Source organism: Sardina pilchardus, chromosome 11 (assembly GCF_963854185.1).
Source record: "Sardina pilchardus chromosome 11, fSarPil1.1, whole genome shotgun sequence".
Classification (NCBI taxonomy): domain Eukaryota; kingdom Metazoa; phylum Chordata; class Actinopteri; order Clupeiformes; family Clupeidae; genus Sardina; species Sardina pilchardus.
The window spans coordinates 20,517,232-20,539,077 of record NC_085004.1 but is presented as its reverse complement, the minus strand read 5'-3'; the positions used below and the strand labels follow the sequence as shown (position 1 = coordinate 20,539,077).

General features: G+C 44.1%; 1 protein-coding gene and 1 long non-coding RNA gene across 3 annotated transcripts; one reads left to right on the top strand and one right to left on the bottom strand.

Annotated features, from left to right (window-relative positions):
- Positions 1 to 39: 39 nt before the first annotated feature.
- On the top strand, positions 40 to 20,751 carry wdr59 (WD repeat domain 59). Of its 2 annotated transcripts, XM_062549082.1 has the most exons (27): positions 40 to 105; positions 834 to 883; positions 1,177 to 1,312; positions 1,565 to 1,650; positions 1,748 to 1,828; positions 1,939 to 1,976; positions 2,085 to 2,173; positions 2,458 to 2,574; positions 2,685 to 2,762; positions 3,214 to 3,370; positions 3,633 to 3,712; positions 3,931 to 4,060; positions 4,750 to 4,874; positions 6,149 to 6,313; positions 6,543 to 6,638; positions 7,011 to 7,161; positions 7,496 to 7,565; positions 13,423 to 13,576; positions 13,981 to 14,037; positions 15,509 to 15,642; positions 16,197 to 16,278; positions 16,474 to 16,586; positions 16,882 to 17,035; positions 18,938 to 19,016; positions 19,192 to 19,315; positions 19,423 to 19,565; positions 19,744 to 20,751. In XM_062549082.1, the coding sequence occupies exons 1-27, from the start codon at positions 52 to 54 to the stop codon at positions 19,977 to 19,979; spliced, it is 2,979 nt and encodes a 992-aa protein (XP_062405066.1). In that variant the 5' UTR covers positions 40 to 51; the 3' UTR covers positions 19,980 to 20,751. The 2 variants fall into 2 exon arrangements, with proteins under 2 accessions (XP_062405066.1, XP_062405067.1); XM_062549083.1 differs by lacking the exon at positions 13,981 to 14,037 and having other exon boundaries at positions 41 to 105.
- On the bottom strand, positions 7,878 to 15,514 carry LOC134095504 (uncharacterized). The gene is made up of 3 exons (XR_009940574.1): positions 15,346 to 15,514; positions 15,154 to 15,266; positions 7,878 to 8,338 (listed from the first exon to the last, which is right to left on the bottom strand). It is a non-coding gene; the product is annotated as an uncharacterized LOC134095504 (long non-coding RNA).
- Positions 20,752 to 21,846: the final 1,095 nt, after the last annotated feature.

The following is a 21,846-nucleotide window of genomic DNA, read 5'->3' as shown; positions in this document are numbered from 1 at the left end:
GTTCTTTTCAACCTCGTGACACATTGTTGATGTTGTTAAAGGAAAAGAAATATGGCGGCCCGCTGGAGCAGTGAGAATGTGGTGGTGGAGTTCAGAGATGCACAGGTAGAAAAAAATAATAAGAGGGCCTTTGCGTATGCTCTGAATGATAATTGAATGTTCAGCAGACGCTGTACAACAAAATGACTCAACGTTGTTACAAGCACTGCAAAGGTTGCAAATCCTTTCGTGGCATAAAATGGATAGCTTTTTACAAACACTTTAGCTATGCGTGTAGCTAAGCTAAGCCTCATTTGAAGTGTTTACTTCAAGTTTTAAAGGATGCTGGCTACTGACTAAAACTACCGCACATGTCGTTTACACGGTTTATGCTTATTCCATGTCGCATCTAAACTTTTTAGCAGGCTTTGAGGTACAAGTAATAATTCCATTTTGGACGTAGCAGCTATGCATTTGATTCGCAGAGGTTGCCCTCTCGGATTATCAAAGTTATTGCATGTTTAGGTTGCAATAACGGTGTCAAAGAGTCAATTAAATACAGTCCATATGCTGAGCAGAAATGTATTTAACCCAAGACACTCCGCTGTGTGTGTTGTAAGTAAACGTTTAATTGCAATTCGGTTTTATCAAGCCTATATTATTGTGACTTGTGGGCTCCAATAATGTTACATCCATCACTCGTTACTATGCAATGGCCCAGGCCATTTGGTAAGGTAATAGCACATGACGTTAATGTCATTAACTAAGTGTAAACATCTGTTTTCTTAGTCTTAACTTTTGCATTTCATAATGTGGTCGTTCAGTCAGTGTAAGTCTTTCTAATGTCTTTTCAGGCCACCGCCATGTCAGTGGATTGTCTGGGTCGCCATGCTGTACTGTCAGGGTGTGTACTTCCAGAATCCAACACCACCATGTGAAAATGACTCTCAGTATAGCTGAGGGAAGGTGTTACGTTATTCAGTGATGAGATGATGATTTAATGATTTACACCAAGTTTGTTTGATTTAGAATGTCATGCATTCCTTGTGGACATCATGTCACCCCTTATCAGTTACACTGAATCGTGCTCTAATGAATTCTCTAAAGGAAGTATGTTGTTTTCAAGTTGTAAATGAAGTCTGTCAGATGTGTCTGTTTTGTGAGGGTTTAGTGATTGAGCATATGTTTCTGTCTCAGGCGACGGTTCCTCTACATCGTGAACTTGGAGATTCCCTCGGAGCCCCCACGGAAGATTGGGCGACAGAGCAAATGGGACGTGGGCACTGTGCAGTGGAATCCACATAAAACGGAGGCACATCTGTTTGCTGCGTCGGTAAGTTTGAGAACTGCATTCTTTGTCCGTAATAAACACTTGATATGGTAGCACTAGCACTCCAATTTTGATTTCATCTAAATTCATTCTGATGAACTGTTCACAGTGTTTTATACCTATGACTATGAATGAAATAAGTAAAACTGTTGACATTTTGTCTTTAGTTAGTCTGTCCCAGATATTCATTGATATGTTGATGGTATTAAGATAATGAGGAGATTTTTTGTAGTAACCCAGCATTGTTGTGTTTAGAGTAACCAGCGTGTGGACCTCTATGTCTGGCGAGATGGATGTGGGGAGGCTCATACCTCTCTGCAGGGGCACACACGTGTCATTAGGTAACATTAGGTCTTCTAATTTTACAGTATACAAAAGTTTATTTTTATTGTTTGATTGTTTATCTATTTCTTAATGAAATGTATTTTAATTTCCCAGTGACCTGGACTGGTCATGGTTTGAGCCTGAGTTTATTGTGACAAGCTCGGTAGACACATACATCTACATCTGGGATACAAGGTATGACTAAAAATTTCCTGAAGGAAAGGTGTGTGTGTGTGCATCCTGCAATTTACTTCCTCATTGAACCATGAAACTGGATTATTAAAATCCCATGCATGTCTTTCCAGAGACACTCGGAAGCCAACGGTGGCCTTATCTGCAGTGGGTGAGTGTCCTTTTGTGTGGCTCACAGAATTTCTATAAATGAGAACAGATAGTGAGTGAAGTGTCACATAATTGCTTTTTCTCTTTGTTATCTGTCTGGTGTGATTAGCTGGGGCATCCCAAGTGAAATGGAACCGGCGGAATCCAAACTGCCTTGCTTCTAGCCATGATGGAGATGTAAGAATTTGGGATAAAAGGGTGAGTGTGGTATACATCACTATTAACATTAAAGCCTTGGCAATGGTCTTGGAACAGCAGTTGAATTCACTGTAAGAAAAAAAAAAGCAAGCTTTAGGCTGATGAGAAATCTTTCGAAATTAAACTTTCATTGTTAATTATCCACAAGGGGGATTTGTATTTGTTTAGTAGTTAATATACTCATGTACATGGGCAGAATTTGAGATGAAAACTCAGGTGTTATTTCTGACCAATGTGTGGTGAGTGATGAAAAGTCTTGAGAGTACATTTTTGTCTTCTTTTAGAAACCCAACACTGCAATGGAGTACGTTGCAGCTCACTTGTCAAAGATTCATGGTCTGGACTGGCACCCAGACAATGAGTATATCTTGGCGACATCAAGCCAGGACAACTCTGTGCGGGTAAAGTGGCATAGATCTTGTACAGATGCTACAAACATTTATGTGCCTCTTGTATAGGGCGGTTTTGTCATCTCTTCTTTTTCTATATTACTCTTGTTTATATTCTACAGTTCTGGGACTATAGACAGCCTCGCAAGTACCTCAACATCCTGTCTTGCCAAGTACCTGTGTGGAAGGCAAGATATACGGTAAGCTTTTTTAACTTTATTTAAACAACATGTGATTGATTGATTTATTGATTGATTGATGACAGGACTAAAGTAGGTAAAACTAAAGAGAGTGGGCTTTAGAAAATACTTTTAAAGGAAGCAACAGGGACTGACAGTGTTTGGGTTTCGAGTCCTGTGGCCAACTGTTTCTTAGACAGTAGTGCTCCAGCTGCTCCATCATGCCCTGAACCACACCATTCTGTAACTGTCTATAGCCTCTGTGGCACTCAACATATGGTGCATCTGAAATATTAGTTTCAGTGTCAAAATCTGAGAACTCCCCAAAATTCTACCGTTATTTAGCCCAAACAGTGAAAGTCTTGAGTATATGTTATAAAAAAAAAATAAAACTGTTTTCCCATCTTGTGGGATGTGATGGTTGGTTTGACACAACTCTGCTGTCGTGTTGTTCTTCCTATCATTTCCGCAGCCCTTCTCTAACGGGCTGGTAACGGTCATGGTGCCCCAGCTGCGCCGAGAGAACAGCCTGCTCCTGTGGAGCACATTAGATCTCAACAGCCCCGTGCACGCTTTCGTGGGCCACGACGACGTGGTGCTGGAGTTCCAGTGGAGACCGCAAAAAGAGGGTGAGCTGTTGTCTGACCCAGTATGCCAGTAGAAATCAAAACAAATGTCTACCTTTGCCACTTCTATTGTTTTCTTAAGGTGATTTGATATGTCTGAAATGAATGCTTGTTGTTCAAATAAATTAATTCAGAGCTAGCGTCAGCCCAAATAAGCAAAGCCGTTTTTGTAGAGGATTTAGACATGTTTACATGATGTCAGAAATGTGTCTCTTCTAAATAAATGCTCCTTTCTAAGGAAGTGTCTGTTGTGATTACAATTTAGGTTCCAAAGACTATCAGCTAGTCACATGGTCCAGAGACCAGACTTTGCGGATATGGCGCGTGGATCCTCAGCTACAGAAGGTAAGTGTCCTCTCATGTCTGGAATCCATGTTATTCTTAGTACATATGCAGAATTCATTCACCTGTGAGCTGATCTGTAACCCAGCGTCTATTTTTAAATAGAATGATATGAAAATACAGCCATCCCTACAAATAATGATGAAGGATTTGAATTTGTCTTTTTGTGATGACTGATGCTCCAGTGTCACTGTGACTAATTCTGCGTTCATGCTCTGCAGCTGTGTGCCAATGACATTGTGGAGGAGCTTGTGGAGGGCATGACCCTGAGCGCTGAGTCCGAGAAGACTTTGCCCTCCCAGGACTCGGAGCCCCCGCTGAGCCCAGGCCTCTCCTCAGAGGATCTCCAAGGTGGGCTGTATTTATGGTATTAACACAATGGCTCCCAGAGGGAGGAGCAGGCTGCTTAGAGGTCGCATGTTGAGGGCTGGGACTCTAAACAATCAGATAGTAGTTAAATAAAGTAGGGCAGGGGGGAGTTTATGGCACAAGCGGCAGCGTTTGTACCACATTCGGGTTCTAATCTGACACAAGGTCATTTGCCAATCCCACCCCATCTTCCACTCACTTCCTTTCACTTTTCCTTGCCCCAGATCCTAATAAAGGCAAATGGCCCAAAATACTTAAAGCACGGGCTTTAAAGATAAGTAGGGCAGTTCTCTTACAGCATATTAGTCAGTAATTAACCCATTTGGTGATGAGTTTATGGCCTACTGTGCATATAATATGGTTGGTCAGGGCCTACTGTCTCGAAAAGATAGTAGACTAGTCTGATTTCTCTCATTGTTAAAGGAGGGCCTGCTATGACTAGTTTGTGAACCACTGGGTTAGCATGAAAAGGGTGGCAGTGGGAACAGTGTAGAAAGTCCATCCTACCTGACTGATGCATTGAATCTTATATCCACCAACACCATTCAGCTGGAGTCATCCTTGTCACTGATGAATGGTAAAGAATATTGTTTTATGATGAGTCATCAGTTACATGAACCTTGTTGCAAGATGCTGCATGTTTGACTGTATCCTCTTGTCTCTACCTCCAGACCAGCAGGAGGGGCTGCAGGCTGCGCTGATGGGCAGCGGGCGGCAGGACGCTCCTGGTCTGCCCCAGACCCTGCAGCAGGAGTTCTCACTGGTCAACCTCCAGATTCGCAACGTCAACGTTGAGGTGAGGTGGAGGCCCTTTCGTGAGGAGCCAGTCTATGGGTGCCTCTCAACATCCCTCCTCGATCCTCGATGCTCAGTCCTCCAGGCTCGTTCCCACTGATCTATAGCTAACACTGGATAGACTATCCCATTGTTGCCGCCCCATCATTCTTTATCTAGATCAGTAAGGACGAGGACTGAGGAAGGAAGGGAGGATCTATAAAAGACAAATGAGAGGCACTCAATGATTCTGAAAAATCAGAAGTCGCGGGTCACAGGTTTTTGGGCTTGTTTTTCCGAGTTGTGACTTGTTTATAATTTGCTCCGTACACCGCCTCCCTTTGCCCTGTATGCAATCTTAATGCACCTCATACATACAATTCCTATGCACCACGCACAAACACAAGCGTACACGCAGCTCTGACAACGATCAAGGGATCTCGTAGCAGCCTTTTTTAATAACTCACAGACGACCTGTCTCTGTCATTGGCCATGTCTTTGGTCGCTTGTTTTGGGCTTGTTTTCAGGGTCCAGGTAGTTTATTTTCCTAGCTCTTTTACATTTTTACTCAGCCATGATGACAATGTTTTTTTCAATCTAATTTTGAGCAACAAATGGCAGACCAACACACAGGGCCTTTCTGGGATCTCCGGCACAAGCTGGTGGGGAGAAGTCCTCCAACGTTGAGGGGGAAATTATAACATCTCCTCTGTTATCTTTTCAGTGCTAGGATCTCATGTTGGGGGTTTGTTGGAGACTTTTCATCATTCTCCCAATGCCTGCTTTATATTTGTCAAACAGACTTCATAATTGAATAACAACTGAAGTAGCTTCCAAAAATGTCCACCCTCCTAGTTTTGAGGGCATTTCTGTTCCTAAAATGCAGGCATTTCAAAAGGAGTGGGAAAACGAGCGGATGTTGCATAAGTCAGTAGAGCCCACATCATGCAGAGCTTGGCAGGCAGATTTTTCTGGACGTCACACTGCAGTCTCACGCAGGGACAGAGAGTATCTGAGCCAAGCAGAGCAGCTGGCTATTCTCAGACCATGCGACCACTGTCAAAATTAAGCCCCACGTGCCATGATAATGATGTCTTGACTTAGTTGTGATACTGTACACTGTAAATGAGAAGTGAAGCAGAATGTCTGATCTGACCAGGAAGTGTGTGTTTATAAAACTTCTATAGTAATTGCTTATGGTAGATGCCTTTAGTGTATGAGATGAAAAAAAAAAAGATTAATATGGTATTTATTAGAATCTTATGCCTGAACTTGCCATCCTTTCTCTGGTTGCAGATGGATGCTGTGAATCGGAGTTGTTTCGTGTCGGCACATTGTGGTGCCAACCGGGTACGGTTGGTGGTAAAGTTCCCGGCTCAGTACCCCAACAATGCAGCACCCACCTTCCAGTTTGTCGCCCCAACCAACATCTCATCTTCCATGAAGATTAAGATCCTCAAGGTAGGAATGGATGTTATCTGAATGGCTTACTGTGTTGAATCTGAAAGTAATAGTTCAGTCCTAACTGTATCAGTTATCATCTGCATAAAGCAGTATCCCCCCAGTCATGCTGAACCTTATAAGCTCCCTACAGTACTGGTATGGACTGACATAAGAAACAGTCTCAGACAGCGGAAATGCATCTGTCATCTATGTTCACACCGAGTCCTTTTCTCACTCTCTTGTACAGATTATGACAGACACATCGCTGCAGAAAGTCAAAAGGAACCAGAACTGTCTAGAACCATGTGTCAGACAGTTAGTGTCCTGCTTGGAGTCAGACATGGTATGTATCCCTCACCGTGGCACGTGGGAGTCCGTGGAGGCTACACTGTCTTTAACTCCTCAGACAAAGTGCTACACACCTACATGTACTTATCTGGCTGTAACCAGGTGCAAGGAGAAAACCAAGATAAATTTAGGTCATCCACCTACATGTGAGAATTGGCCGTATTCTTGGGGCTCATTAGGCATGGTCTCCCTGCTGTGTGTGTGTGTGTGTGTGTGTGTGTGTGTGTGTGTGTGTGTGTGTGTGTGTGTGTGTGTGTGTGTGTGTGTGTGTGTGTGTGTGTGTGTGTGTGTGTGTGTGTGTGTGTGTGTGTGTGTGTGTGTGTGTGTGTGTGTGTGTGTGTGTGTGTGTGTGTGTGTGTGTCAACAGGAGGATGGCACTGCAGCTAACCCCTACGTGCTGTCGAACCCAGTCACGCCCGCCCTGCCTGCCTTCCCGCGCGTCACCAACACCTACGGCTCCTACCAGGACGCCAACATCCCCTTCCCACGCACCTCTGGGGCTCGCTTTTGTGGAACCGGTGAGTGACCTTGTGCGTTTGGATGATCGATTCCCCAGCTCTCCACCTCAGCTGGTGTGTGGTGAGCGTTTTGACACAAAATCGCTGCTGTTCATCACCCAGGTAGATGCAACATATTGGGGTGTGATGTGAGGTGCTCCCCTTCACTGTAAAGCACAGTACTATAGCAATGTTGTTGTTATGTGCTTTTGCAGCTCTGGTTAGTCTTTAGGGGCTTAATCAGATCTGTGGTTATCAGAGATGAGAGATATTTCAGCTAGTCACCTTTATCTCCGTAGGTCGAATCTGAAAGTGTTTTGCTGCATAAGTGTGAGAGTTGTGCTCTCTTCCACAGGTTCCCTGGTGTACTTCACCCGTCCAACTACTATGCACCGCTCAGTCCCGCCCACTGAACCAACTCCCAGGTACAACTGATGTACATTTACTGATGGAAGTGGCTGATGATGTTTATCTGTTATGTTCTGTAATTCTGCACCGGCTAAATGTTGTGTTATGCTTGGGTTGTATTTGGACTGGAAGTTGGAACAATGGACTGCCATTGCCATTGCAGATACATCTCTCAGGAACGCTATTGTGTCATCTAATAACAGCAGGAACAAAAAATACTGAAGCTGCAGGTGGAAAGAGGCCTTATAGTTGCATTATTGTGCGGTTATAGTAACATAAACCTATGATAATGATAATTTTCAATTTCAATTTTTCAATTTAATGTTGCTTATAGAGCGCCAATACATTACACATGTCTCAAGGCGCTTTACAGAGTGTTAGACATTCAAAGAGAGCCCATGAGTAACAGGGGCAAGGAAAAACTCCCTAGAATTGGAGATACATATAGGAAAAAACCTCAGACAGACCCACGACTCAAGGGCCCAACCCATCTGCCTTGGGTCAGTTAAAGTACAGTCATTTGTAGTTTGAAAGTTACAATGACAATGAAAGTTCAAATAGTCCAGTGTAGGGAATAAATTGTCCATTAGTAATCCATTAGTTATTTCGGAAGGTGATGGGTCGCTGGGATCCGAGGGCCAAAGATTCGGGCAGGGAATCACAGCAGGCGATGTTAGGGCAGTAATAGGGATGGCGAAGGCAATGGCGATGGTAGGGCAGTCAGAGGGATGTGACTTCAGGTGTGATGAGGGACAGGCACAGAGATGGTTGATGGCTGGTAATGGTTTACCTCACAGGTGAGGTATAGGGGAAAGGGAAGAGAAATAGAGTGTGTTAGTATTACTGTAAGTCATATTAAGTATTAATAAGTATATCAATGGTGATATAAATGGTTATGCTATAGAGAGTTTACAAAACGCTTTTACACACCTCTTTTGTGGGGACAGGTGCGTAGGAATAGGTTACCCAGTTAAACCCGAAGAGGCATCCCGCACATCGTCCACCACGCATGCAAACATCCACCCACCCACCACGCACGCAACATCCACCCACCCACAATGCCCCCCCCCAATGCCCCCCCCCCCAGGCGAACCCACACACCACCTCTGAACCGCGCGCCGGAGCAGCATGGCCGAGCATGGCCAGCCAGAGTCCGCCCACAGGCGGCGCCACCCATCCGCAGACACCCCCCACCACCATCCGCGAGCAGAGAGAACGGGGCCCGTGCCAGCCCGACCCCAACCACAACACCACGCGAACACACACCACGGCCCGACCAGGACACACAGTCTGATCCGACCCGCCGCCCAGGCCCCCCGGAAGCAGCGCCCCCAGAGCAAAAGTCCAGAATGCTTCATGTCTTTGGACGTGTCATCCTGTCATCCTGTTGACAGGGTCGGGAGGCGTAGGGAGGCGATGTAGTGTAATTAAAATCGTTAAAATCATTGGACATTGGTGTAATGTAATTAAAATCGTTAAAACCATTGGACTTCCACTCTAGAAACACCACCCCAAGAAGGCCCGGACCGCGAGCCCAATCCAAATACAATGCCGCAACAGCCCTCCCCTCCGCCATCCACTCCCAGCATTCCCACCTCCCCCGTCCCCCCCATCCCACTAAATGCACAGCCGTGCACATCTGATCAGACCGCATGCCCCAGCCAGACCGCCAATATACGTCCACGCAGAGCCACTGGCGAATGGAGCCGACACGAACCCCACCCCCCCCCCATCTACAGACGGCGACGGGAGGCCCCCCGCGGACGGGCAACGCCACCCGCGAACGGACCCCGACCGGCCCAGAGCACCCAGCCACACCACCCAGGCGCGTAGCCCAGACATGATGCGCAAGCCCACCCGGGGAAGGCCCATGACCGAAACGGCGCAAATGGACAAAAGCCCGCATGCGCAGTGAATGAACAAATGCCCGCACGCGCAACAGACAGCACGCGGGACCCTCCCCCCCAAACTACACTATAGAGGACAGGACAGGGAGAGAAGGAAAGAGGGAGAGTTGAGAGAGACAGAGGGAGAGGGGAGAAGAGGAGTTGTACGGCATGCCACATAAGAAGTCCATGACAGCGCAATGCTAAAGCAGCATAACTAAGGCATGGTGGAGGGTGGTCAGCACCAGCTCAGGTGTGGTCAGTAGCCACCATGGGATGCATGACTGGGGCACCAGTCACACAAGCCCACAGCAGAGGTGGTCCGTTCCAGTAAAACCCTGAGGTGGTTGAAGTTCCACACTGCACCATACCTAACTATAGGAAGCACTAAAGAGATATGTTTTAAGTCTAGACTTAAAAATAGGGAGGGTGTCTGCTAATCGAATTGAGGGAGGAAGATTATTCCAGAGGAGGGGTGCGCGGTAACAAAAGGCTCTGCCTCCTACTGTAGTTTTTGAAATTCTTGGAATTACAAGAAGTCCAGTATTTTGTGATCGTAAGGGTCTAGGTGGGTTATATGGGACTAGAAGATCTTTAATATATTCGGGTGCTCTTCCATTTATGGCTTTGTATGTGAGAAGTAGAATTTTGAAGTCAATGCGACTTTTAACAGGTAACCAGTGTAGAGATGCTAGGATGGGGGAAATATGTTCATATTTTTTGGTCCTAGTGAGTGTGCGAGCAGCTGCGTTTTGTATAAGCTGTAGGCTTTTTAGACAGGTATTATTGTAGCCGGCGTATAGCGCATTACAATAGTCTAGCCTGGAGGTGACAAAAGCGTGGATTAATTTTTCAGCGTTTGGTAAGGATAAGGACTTCCTTATCTTTGAAATGTTCCTTAAATGGAAATTTTTTTGTGATCTGCTTTATGTGACTATTGAGTAGAAGTTCTTGATCAATTGTAACTCCTAGATGTTTAACACTTGTGGATGAGGTCAGTGAGAGATCACTATATGTAACCTGTGATGTGGATAGGATATCCCTAGTCTTCTTAGGACCTAAAACCATAACTTCTGTTTTATCTGAGTTCAATAGCAGGAAGTTATTAGTCATCCAAATTTTTATGTCTCTCAGACATGTGTTGAGTTTGGCTAACGGGGTTGGTTCATCGGGCTTTATGGAAATATATAATTGTGTATCATCTGCATAAGAATGGAAATCAATGCCATGTTTTCTAATTATAGAACCTAGAGGAAGCATATAAAGAGAAAATAATAGGGGCCCTAGTACTGAGCCTTGAGGCACTCCATATTTAACCATAGTCTGGGAGGATGGTTCATTATGGACCTGTACAAATTGTTGGCGGTTAGTAAGGTATGATCTAAACCAAGCAAGTGCAGAGTCTTTGATACCTATGGAATGTTCAAGCCTGTGGAGTAGTATGTCATGATCTATGGTGTCAAAAGCAGCACTGAGGTCAAGGAGGACTAGTATTGATGCATAGCCGTTATCAGCAGCAATAAGGAGGTCATTAAACACTTTAACTAAGGCTGATTCGGTACTGTGGTGGGCTCTAAAGCCAGATTGGTACAGTTCTTGAATTTTGTTAGTTTGTAGGAAGGCGCTAATTTGTTTGGATACTATTTTTTCAAGTATTTTTGATATAAAAGGGAGATTAGATATAGGCCTATAGTTAGCTAGGATGTTAGGGTCAAGGCTAGGTTTTTTGAGTGATGGCTTGATAACAGACATCTTAAACTGCTGTGGAACATGTCCTAATAACATTGAATTATTTAGAATCTGAAGGAACGTATTATCGAGGAGGGGGAGGGCGGTCTTAAGAAGGTGAGTGGGAATAGGGTCTAGCAGACTAGTTGCAGATTTTGATGAGGAAATTGTGGAGGTGAGCTCTAATGTGTCAATAGGTGTAAATGAATTAAATGTTGTGCTAGGTTGCATCTGTGATTCTGTTATGTTTTCACTATTATTTGGCAATGGAGTATGTGTATTTGGTGAAACTGACTGGTTGTTGATCTTAACTCTAATTGTTTCAATTTTATCATAGAATTTATTGCAATTAATTCTGAGATATTGTTTGGCAATTTTTTTTATGGTGATGGGCCTAACATTTGGACACTTTGAATTGACTTTTTAGCTCTGTTAGTTTAGTTTGAGTGTATGTCATCAGGGTTTCCCCCAGAAAATGTGTTAGTTAAGGTGGTGTCTGTCCAGGGGAAGGGAGCGTCGCCGTAGCGTCCCCACCGCATCGCCGCCACTGCCCCTCGATGGGGGGGGGGGGGGTGCGTATCAATGGGGACGAGTCGAGACCGTTGTTGGTTTAACTGCAGCCACAACGACCGTCACAACGACCTAGTCTTTTAGGAGGCAAGTGTGAGTCGAGACCGAGTCTTTAAGGAGTCAAGGCTGCATCAAGACCAACCAAAGAAAGAGATTTTCATAATTTACATCACCCAAGTATCATATAACAGTTCAATTCCCAAAGGGTAAAGTGGGAATTGTTGGCTATAGGAGCAGTCTAGCAAACACTTGTCTAAATAACTTATTTTCTGATTTACTTTAAGACAAGGTCACCTGAAGTAAAAATTTTGTAGGCTATGTCAGCATTTCATTAACGATTGGATTTCACATTCAAAGTGTGATTTAATTGTATCAAAAAACAATTAAACTTCATTAACACAACTTATTGACTGATCCAACAAGACAATTTACCTTAAAAGTGTAAGTTTACAACTCCAATACAGGGCCTTTTGCTAGATTGTACTGTATCTGTCAAAACCTTTGCACTGCTCAGCATAGCACCATAGGATATATTCTAAAGCCAGTCAATATTATAATTATTTATTAAAACCAAGAATATTTTTAATGGTGCATAGGCCTATTTTAGAATTTACCATGACATATCAAAGATGAAACTGTGAAAATGTAACATTGCGACTGTATGGTAAAGTTAATGAATTGTGATTTAGTTGACTAAAGCTGCAATTCTTTGATTGAAGCTGCATAGCCATATTGTGCGTGCTTGTTGCTTATTATAGCCCAAGGAAAGCCGGGACGTTTTTAATGCTTATTAATTAAACGTAATTAGCAACGAGATCGTACCACATTGAACGCTAATATTGTGTCATTAGCAACCAAATCTGTCATCTGTCAAATAGGCTACAGTTGCATGTTCAGCTCTGAACAAAAACATTCAGGAATTATTTCAACAAAACCGAAACGTGCGTCCCGCCGAGTTCGGGATGAAGGAAACTGACAAGAGGCTACAGTTTCAATTAGCCTGTGTAAACTTCAGACAATTTCAGTATTTTACAACACGTGAATGAATAGCCGTCACAAGTTGTTGTTAGCTGTTGGCTAGACGGCACAAGTGTTTGTCACAACAAATTACGTGATGCAGTGGGCTGTATGCATTAGTAGACGAGTGATGAAAAAAGATAAAGCGCTCAAAAGTGTTATGCCGCTCATCCCCTACATTTGGTAGATTCAACGGAGAACCATTCCTGTGAGAGTCGTCAAATCTAGCTAGGTTTATTTGTGTTCGCAGTCACTCTGAGATATGCGTAGCAGTGGCACCTGATTATCACACATAACCCATGCTGAATGAGCGCGTCGCCTGTGCGCATAGGCCCACTCGAAGTTGTTTTTTCCCCCCAATGCGTTCTACAGAGAAGGGAGACTAGCGGCCACGGTTTGGAACGACAGGGAGAAAACATGACAAATATCAGTAAAACGGTGACTATATTTATTTATTTATTTATTTATTGAAGACGCTAGTTAAGGCGGCAGCCCTGTGTTGTTAAGGCGGCCGCCTTAGCAGGAAAGCGCTGCGGGAAACCCTGGTCATTGTGCAGAGTGAGTAGTTCAGGTAGGTACCGTATGTTCTGAAGGTATCTGCTGAGATACTGTGTCCACTGCAGCCCTCTCTCCTCCTGTAACAGGCCGGGTGCCGACTGTGTGCCCCCTGTAGGTCTCTGTCTGCTCTCTCAGCCTACCACAGTGGGGTGCTGACCCCCATGAAGATGCGCACGGAGTCCCAGAGTACTCTCCGGCTGTACAGCGGCAGCCCCACTCGCACCGACAAAGAGCAAGTCTCCATCTCCTCTTTCTACTACAAGGAGCGGGTAGGGAATCACGCACACGAGTCTGACCGACTGCCTGCCTGTTATCGTGCGCCAGGCTGATTTCTTTTTTTATTATTTGCAAGTTGGGTATCGCCCAGTGTGTTTGGCTCGCTTGACTTCTTGGTGTTTTTTTTTTTTTTTTTTTTGCATTTAGTTTTATTTTGTTTGTTTGCTTGTCTGTTTCCTGTTCACATCCATGCTTGTTCTTTATCGTGTTATCTCACAGTTTCTCCTCTCCTCTGTGTGTGTGTGTGTGTGTGGATGCGTGCGTGCGTGCGTGTGTGTGTGTGTGTGTGTGTGTGTGTGTGTTTGTGTGTGTGGCTCTCATGGCATGTTGGCATGTTCCCCTCTCCCCCACTCTTGTGTGCTCCTGTCCTGTCGTGTTGTTCCTCCCTTGTCAACAGAAGCCTCCTCAGTCCATTCTTCGCCGCTGGTCTGTGCAGGCTATTCATGACTGTCCGGTACTGACCGCCCCCTTTTCTCTTTCCGTATCTCCCTCTCTATCTTTCTATCAGATTTGTTTTTCTAATCATTCCTTCATCCTTCATCTCACTGCCCTTAACCTGCATCAGGTGAAAAATCATGCCTTTTACTACCTCAATGTGCTTGTTTCTGTGTGTGTTGCCTAACAAACCATCTTGGAGGTGGGTTTATAATATGAAGCCATGTGTTCCATAATATTCATTTTACGGTTAATTGATGTGTTGTAAAATATTCATGTAATTATTAACTTTCTTGTCCTGGCAGTTTAAAGTCTAGTTTTAACAATTGAAATGAAGCCAGAAATGGTTCTAACCAATTATTTGCTGATAATTGCAAGCTTACTTTTCAGGGCAGGGTGTTAATTTTGTTAATTTTTAATTTTGTAGTTGAGTAATTAAAAGGAAATAATTTATCATATTTTTACAGGGTGGAATGTAGACTTGGATGACATTATCTTGTGGCAAATAGTCATACTCAAGGTTTCTTACAGTACTCCCATCTTTAGATCAAAATAACTAGTACTTTTATTTCTGGGTTAGAAGTCACAAGTCTGGATTCAACTCTGCTATCTAATGTTCAGTTGCTAACTTCCATACCATCATCTTCTGAGTAGACTGTAATTTAGACCACTGGGCTCAGTAATTCTGGTTCCTGTCTGTTAATCTGTTACATAACCAGTTGTCATCCAGCAGATGCAGTGGCCAATGTTTTCTTGCTTTAAAACTCAAAGTGCTTCAAGACCTGCAATGGTTATGTTAATCTAAGAGCTTGACTAGAGGAAAGAGTGTCTTAATGTTCTTATGTATTCTATGCATTTTTTGCTATACAGATTTATTGGATTTACTTACGGTGAAATAACCAAAATAAAGACTGACAGTGCATAGAGCACATAGGGTCATTATGAACCATTGACTTTTCATATTCTTTCAAGTTCAAGAATCATGTGACTATTGTAGGTGACAAAGCACTTTTGTGTTTTTGATAGCAAAGACTGGAAACTGCATCCTTACAAGCTTGTTTGATTTTCTCCACCTCATGTATTGAAAGGAGTTCAAATCAACTCGAGCCAAAATTTAATCTGGCATTTCTGTTACCAAAATTCCTGGGAGGGTCTCCAGATGCCGTCAGAATGGAACAGTGATCGGAGATGATCTTGTCTGATAACACTTAAGCTTCAATATGGACTTCATCCAACCGGCAGTGTTCCCTGTAGTGTAGAACAGAAAACTGGTAAGAAAATGCGAGTCTATTTCTCTGGAGAAAAGGCATGCGCAGATCACACATACCTGCAGTATGGAGAAATCAGAACAGCTGAGACTTGTCCGAAACGTGATGGAAAAAACCTGTCCGAGTGTGATGATGATGTTTTGTTCTGTTCTGTTTGTTTATTCTGTCTGTTCATTCTCTGATTTCTCTCTCTCTCTCTCTGGCGATCCTCTCCTGCACCAGAAATCGCGCCGCTGGAAAAGCAAGCGTGAAGGCAGTGACTATGGAAACAGGCCTATCAAGCCAGCGGGCAAGGTCATCATCCAGGAGATCTCCTGCCTGCTGCCCGTCCACAAAGCCCTGGGGGAGACCTACGTGTGCGTGCCCGTCTCCTCTCTCTCTCTCTCTCACACAGCCTCTCACACAGACCCATTTGTGCCCGTGACTCAGCGCAGCAGCGATCAGATCGCCTTGGCCTTATTAGCAACCGAAAATAGCAGCGCAACCCATTTCTATACCACTAATAGGAATCCCATTGCCTTTTTTTTTTTTAAAGGAAGGCATAATAATGGCCTCGGCTTTCATGTTTTCTATGTATTTTCTCACCATTAGGGTCATTTTCCAAAAATGTTAGCCTTCTTGTTTGGTTGCGCATCTGAAGGATGACCAATTAGATTTCACTCATTTGGTACATTTTGTGAGGAGGAAATTACCTCATTTTTGCCTGTGATTTGATAAACATTCCCAGAAGATGTATTGCTCATGAGTACTCTTTCTTCCATCTCCCCCTCTTTCTTTCTCCTTCCCCCTCCCTCTGTCTTTTTATGTCTTACTCTTACTCTTTCTCCCATTCCCCCTCTCCCTCTCCCTTTCTCCTTTTCTCTATCTATCCTGTGTGTATGTGTGTGTATCCCCGTCTCTCCCTCTCCAGTCTGAATGTGAATGACATCCAGGACACGTGTCAGAAGAACGCAGCAGCTGCGCTGACGGTGGGGAGAAGAGACTTGGCCAAGGTACAGACAGTCACCACCCCCAGAAAGCTCAAGATAATAAATGAGCTCACCACCCAGATTTATCGGATTTGATTAGCGGCTCATAAAGTGTATGAGAACATGCCTTCGTCTAAGCCAGCTCAGTGCATAGGAAATGGCTTATTAGTCATTGTCTGGGTCACGAATGAAACTCTCCCCTTTGATGGCTTTGTGCAGGTGTGGGCCTTGGCCTCGGCGGCCACCAGTGTGGACCTCAGCCCAGATTCGGACCCAGATGCTGACACGCCCTGGGCCAGACACCCCTTTGGACGCCACCTGCTGGAGACATTGTGAGTAGCAGGCTGCAGTCTTAGCAAGTGTTGAAGCACTGAATGATGAATGATGGACATGGTGTTGGCCAGCATTACTGATATTATCTTACAGCTGTTATCGTACAGTGTTTGTAGTGTATATTTGTATCTGTAAAGTTACATTTGTCTGACCTAATTAATCTGCAAGTGGATTATAACAGCTCTCTCCCTCTTATTTTTCTCCCTAAACCTTTATCTACATCACACACACACACACACACACACACACACACACACACACACACCCTCACTCATACAAACGCATACACGATAGGCTGGACCACTACAGTCAGATGAGTGATGTACAGAGCCTGGCCATGCTGTGCAGCGTGTTCCAGGCACAGGGCAGCCCTCAGGACTACTTCACTCTGTATGGACACCACATGGTCCCGCGCTCTGCCATGTTTGCCCCCCACCATTCACGCTACGTAGGTGTTCCAATCCCACCCCCGCCCTACTGCACAGCTCCAAGTGGCCAAATGTTTGCTCTCTCTGAATAGATCTTGGTTGCCAGGAGTAGCCTATTTATTCACATTTATGTATGCTTGTGTGTGTTTGTGTGTGTATATGTCTGCGTGTCTGTTTGTCTGCCTGTCTGTGTGTCTGTGTGTCTGTGTGTGGGGGGGGGACACAGAAATGTGAAGTTGACTAAAATTAGATATTTAAATGTGAACCTGATTTATGTCCTCAACACTGAATGAAGTCTCTTCAATATGCTTGCTAGTACACACACCAGCAACACCAGTAATACAAACTCCTTGTGCAAACCTTGATATATTCAGGTTTTGGCCTTGAATAGGACCATGGGTAATTCATTTCCTCTGGTAGGTTTGCATTAACATTCGACTGAAATGAATGAAAGAAGCTAACGGGACAGGTTTTTACTTTCTGAATTTTTCAGGGCGTCAGTTGAAATTCACAGTCACTCCACTTCAATACAGCTTTGGAATTCCATACATACATTGACCCGTAATCTCATCAGCAGTAAAACTTGGCACATCTCAGGATCTGAAGGATGTCACACGTTACATTAACATTTACATTTAGATGTATCGATGTAGCTGACACTTTTGTCCAAAGAGACTTACAAAAAGATAGAGAACAATCAAGGTACAGTGTGAAGAAATAGAATGACAGTTCAGAGTCAAGGGATGTAGGGTGGATAAGAGGATGGGGCAGAATGCTGCGGTAAGGTTAAGTGTGTTGGGTTGTTAGTGGTGTTAGGAGAGGAGGTACTCTTGGAGGAACTGGGACCTCGAGAGGTTGTTGAAGAAAGAGAGGGACACCCATAGTCTGGCTATCACCATACTAAGCTCAATCTTTTAAGATTGAACATTAGTATGGGGAGTCTGCGCTTTATTTCTACTGCACGAGAGAGGCGTGCTCTCTCGGAGGAGGGGCGGGGCTGTGGAGCTCTATTGGCATCGTTCAAATCATGACTCTGTACGCTTGGATAATCCTTAAACCAATCAGATCAATGATCCGGTGCATCTTTTGGATAAGCTAGTTTGTGATTGGAGCCAAAGGTTCTGCCAGGGAACAGAGGAGATAGATGTACAGGTTTCCAGCCTGAGCTGCCGAGCGAAATACAAATTCGCCAGCAGGTTAGGCAGGGTTCACCCAGCCTAGGACACCCATGCTCTGGTAGCACCTAGTAATACATTCCACCATCAGGGAGCCATAGATGGCAGTAGTCATCATAATTCTTTGGAAGATTGCAGCGGTCGGGTGGTAGTATATGCCTTTCATGAGAGCTTTCAAGCAAGTGTGTGCAGAGAACTGGAGGACACTACAGGTAGCCAGTGGAGCTCGACGAGCAGTGGCGTAACCGTGTCCATTTGGGTTGATTGACACTTGACAAGCAGACATTCTCGGCCATGAATAGATGATGCAGCATGCTGAATAGGCGCATACAAAATAAGTGCCTGGAATTAAATTATTCAAATCAGAAGAAGAGGTACATTATGTTGATAATCTGATTATTATTCAGATCAGCGTCTATGAAAAGCCACCGAGAGGGAGGATAACTTGTCACAGATTTTCATAAAAAGAGCCCGAAATACATTTTTGCTGGAGGAGGGATTTTTTCGGCTCAATTGTGAGTTTATGATAATGTATGCCACATTACCTCCTTCAGTGCCTGTGCTCATCAGAAAAAAAGAAACAGTTTTTCTGAATCTCATTGAAATGTGGAGGTTTTTGCCCTCGTTTTCTTTATTCGTTTTATTCCTTTCTCTCTCTCATATGCGTTTTCCCCACCTCACTTCTTCTGGTCTGTAACATGCTTCCTTCCCCTCCTCACTCTTCCCTTCTCCTGTCCTGTCCATCAGCCCAGCTATACCTCCAGTTCGGTCACATCTGGCTCCTGCTCCAGTACCTCAGACTCCACCACCATTCCCTGGAACATTGGTAAGAAATCTGCATACTGTTAACTAATGGTTTAGTTCAGATTTTCCACTGTGTTCAACTGGACTGTTTTGCAAGACGTTAAAATGCATAAATGCAAAATGCACATTTGTGGTGATGGCCTTAGTCACCACATTTTCATGGTTGCTATGGATTCTCATGATTCTGTTGCTGTCAGTTGGGCGAGACCCTGAGCACGCACCACCATGGGGAGAATCATCCCCAGATGATTATCGCTATGCCAACCAGGTGTACAGTGACCCACGCGAAAGGGAGAAAGAACAGCATGACATGAATAAGAGGTAATTGGGACGCTCCAGGTGGACCAATGTGACAAGTTTACTTACATACCGAAGGCTCAGGACTTTAATTATTTTATTCTTATGCATCTTATTTTGCCCATCAACAGGCTTCTCGATCCAGCCAATGCATTGCAGTTTGATGACTTTAAGAAGTGCTATGGTGAAATCCTGCATCGGTGGGGTCTGAAGGAGAAAAGGTCAGAGGTCCTCAAGTTTGTGTCCTGTCCACCAGAGCCACACAAGGGCATCGGTAAGTATCAAAAGCATAACACTTAGAAGACCGGTATGTGGGGGTTCCATTTATTTAATATATTTACTCTCTGTTGCTTAAGTATAGTGTTTGATGATAATTAACCCCAATTTCATTGATTTCTTTGGTGTCTGCCCCCCCTCCACCCCCCACCCTCATTGCTTGTATGGCCTTGCAGAGTTTGGTGTGTACTGCTGTCACTGTCGCAGCCAGGCCCGAGGCACCCAGTGTGCGGTTTGCAAGCGCTTCACCTTCCAGTGCGCCATCTGCCATGTAGCGGTGCGCGGCTCGTCCAACTTCTGCCTCAGCTGTGGGCACGGGGGCCACACCAGCCACATGATGGAGTGGTTCCGCGTCCAGGAGGTGTGCCCTACGGGCTGTGGGTGCCACTGCCTGCTGCAGAGCACCTTTTGAGGACCCCCTCCCCCTGCCACCCCTGAAGGTGCTCGCTCACTGCCCAGACAAATGCCGACCAAGCACCAACACCAACAATTGTATCAGTGCACGGTGTCAGTCTGAGTTTGACATGTCCCGTCAGGTAACAAAAGCCTGTTTTGTTTGTACTGTCTGGGTAGGGTGGAACTGGCCGTTGGTTTTCTGAACATTTTAAAGACTGCAGCCAACTGCTGCCAACTTTAGAATGTTGGGGTCAGTTGGACATTGTCTGGGCAGTGTGCAAGGACCTTTACACAACACAGCTTAGTCTCTTCCTCATTAGAGGCTGTTGATCACATGTGGAAAAAAGACTACGGAGATGAGTGAATGTTGGACTGGCCACACAGAGTGTAGTGTTTGTGCGACTGAACAACACAGCTACACTGCTTGATGAAGATATATGTTATTTGGAAGAAGATGGCATCCCATGTTGTGATCTTGACTATTTGCGACCTCAAAGGCCTATTTAATGTATATTGTGAATTCATGGTTCTCCATGGTGCCAAGATTTTTATTTATGTAATGATTGGCATTGATCTAGTGCCTAAAATGTGTATTTAACTATACTTAATGCCTGTTATGGCAGATTGTAACAGAGTTTTAAAATCTTTCTCCTTTTGTGACTAAACCTTTTAAGAATCAGTGCCCTATGTCAGGGGTTTCTTGAATCTTCACATTTTGATGAAGGATTGCCCAGGCCAGCACATACATACTGTGTGTCAAAAGACGATTAAAAAAGTGTTCAAATGTGTGTTTGTCTCCTACTATTTAAAACACTCAAGAGATGTTTTGCGCCAGAGTTCAAAGATACAAACTGCCCCAGAGCCACACCTAATCTAATGTTTTTTGTGGGGTTATGCTTTCTATAATGAACTGAACTGTAATTGAATTATGTATCAGTACATATGTTCTCTTGTTCTTTGTACTATACTGTGGCTGGCACTCAGAACGACTTTTCATGTCAGTTGAAGACAAATCAATTGATAATTGCACGTCATCCATAAAACAGATTTCCACAGGATTTTTTTTATACCTATGAAAATACAAGGGGCAGATACATGTCATTCATTGTATGCAAACTAATTACTCTTGAATATTTACAATTTCAGAATGTGCCAACAAACCTGTTCCATTAGGCTGCCCATGTGTCACTGCTTTTATACTAATTTTCCTCTCACTCACATGTGCGCTGCACTAAACATACTGTGTTTTGGATACACAAAACATACCGAAGACACTGTGTGGGCCACTTGTTCATTTGTCAGCAGTGCATCTAGGACACCTGACAGAGGAAATCCATGGAACCTATTATCAGAAGTTGATTGAAAACTGGACAGGATAAGGTTGTGCAAAACTAAGCACTTTCAAGACAAGGCAAATAACGTTCAAATTTAACCAGCTGTTTGAAAGCGAATGGTTTCATGGGCAAAATGTAATGTTGAAATAGGTCACCATAGCTAATGTTAGCCAGCTGGTTGGTAGGTTCACATCTCTTCCACTGTCTCCACAGCCAAATGTACTGATAAATATCTTTAAGTGAAAATGCACCATTATTTCCAGTCACTGTAAGATATGCATAGTTCAGGAACATGGATATTTGTGCAGTGAATTGCCACCATGTGGACTACTGCATTTCTAATGAATACCCACTATGAATGTTAAGCCAGAAAGAAAATAAAAATGATACATTATCTTCAAAACACTGCACCATAGAGGACCAAGTATTTACACATACAGTCACACACCTATTTGATGAAATATATGTACCACAATAATTTCTGAATAAGAATGGAATAAGGCAGTATTTCAGTGTGACAAGTGCTTGCTGTGAGAACAGGAGGTGCAA

Bases quoted from the DNA above. Each gene is read 5' to 3' on its own strand.
- wdr59 (XM_062549082.1), top strand. From the start codon at position 52: ATGGCGGCCCGCTGGAGCAGTGAGAATGTGGTGGTGGAGTTCAGAGAT. The intron at 106-833 runs GTAGAAAAAAAT...ATGTCTTTTCAG, and splicing joins TGGAGTTCAGAGATGCACAG to GCCACCGCCATGTCAGTGGA. The intron at 2,575-2,684 runs GTAAAGTGGCAT...TATATTCTACAG, and splicing joins GCCAGGACAACTCTGTGCGG to TTCTGGGACTATAGACAGCC.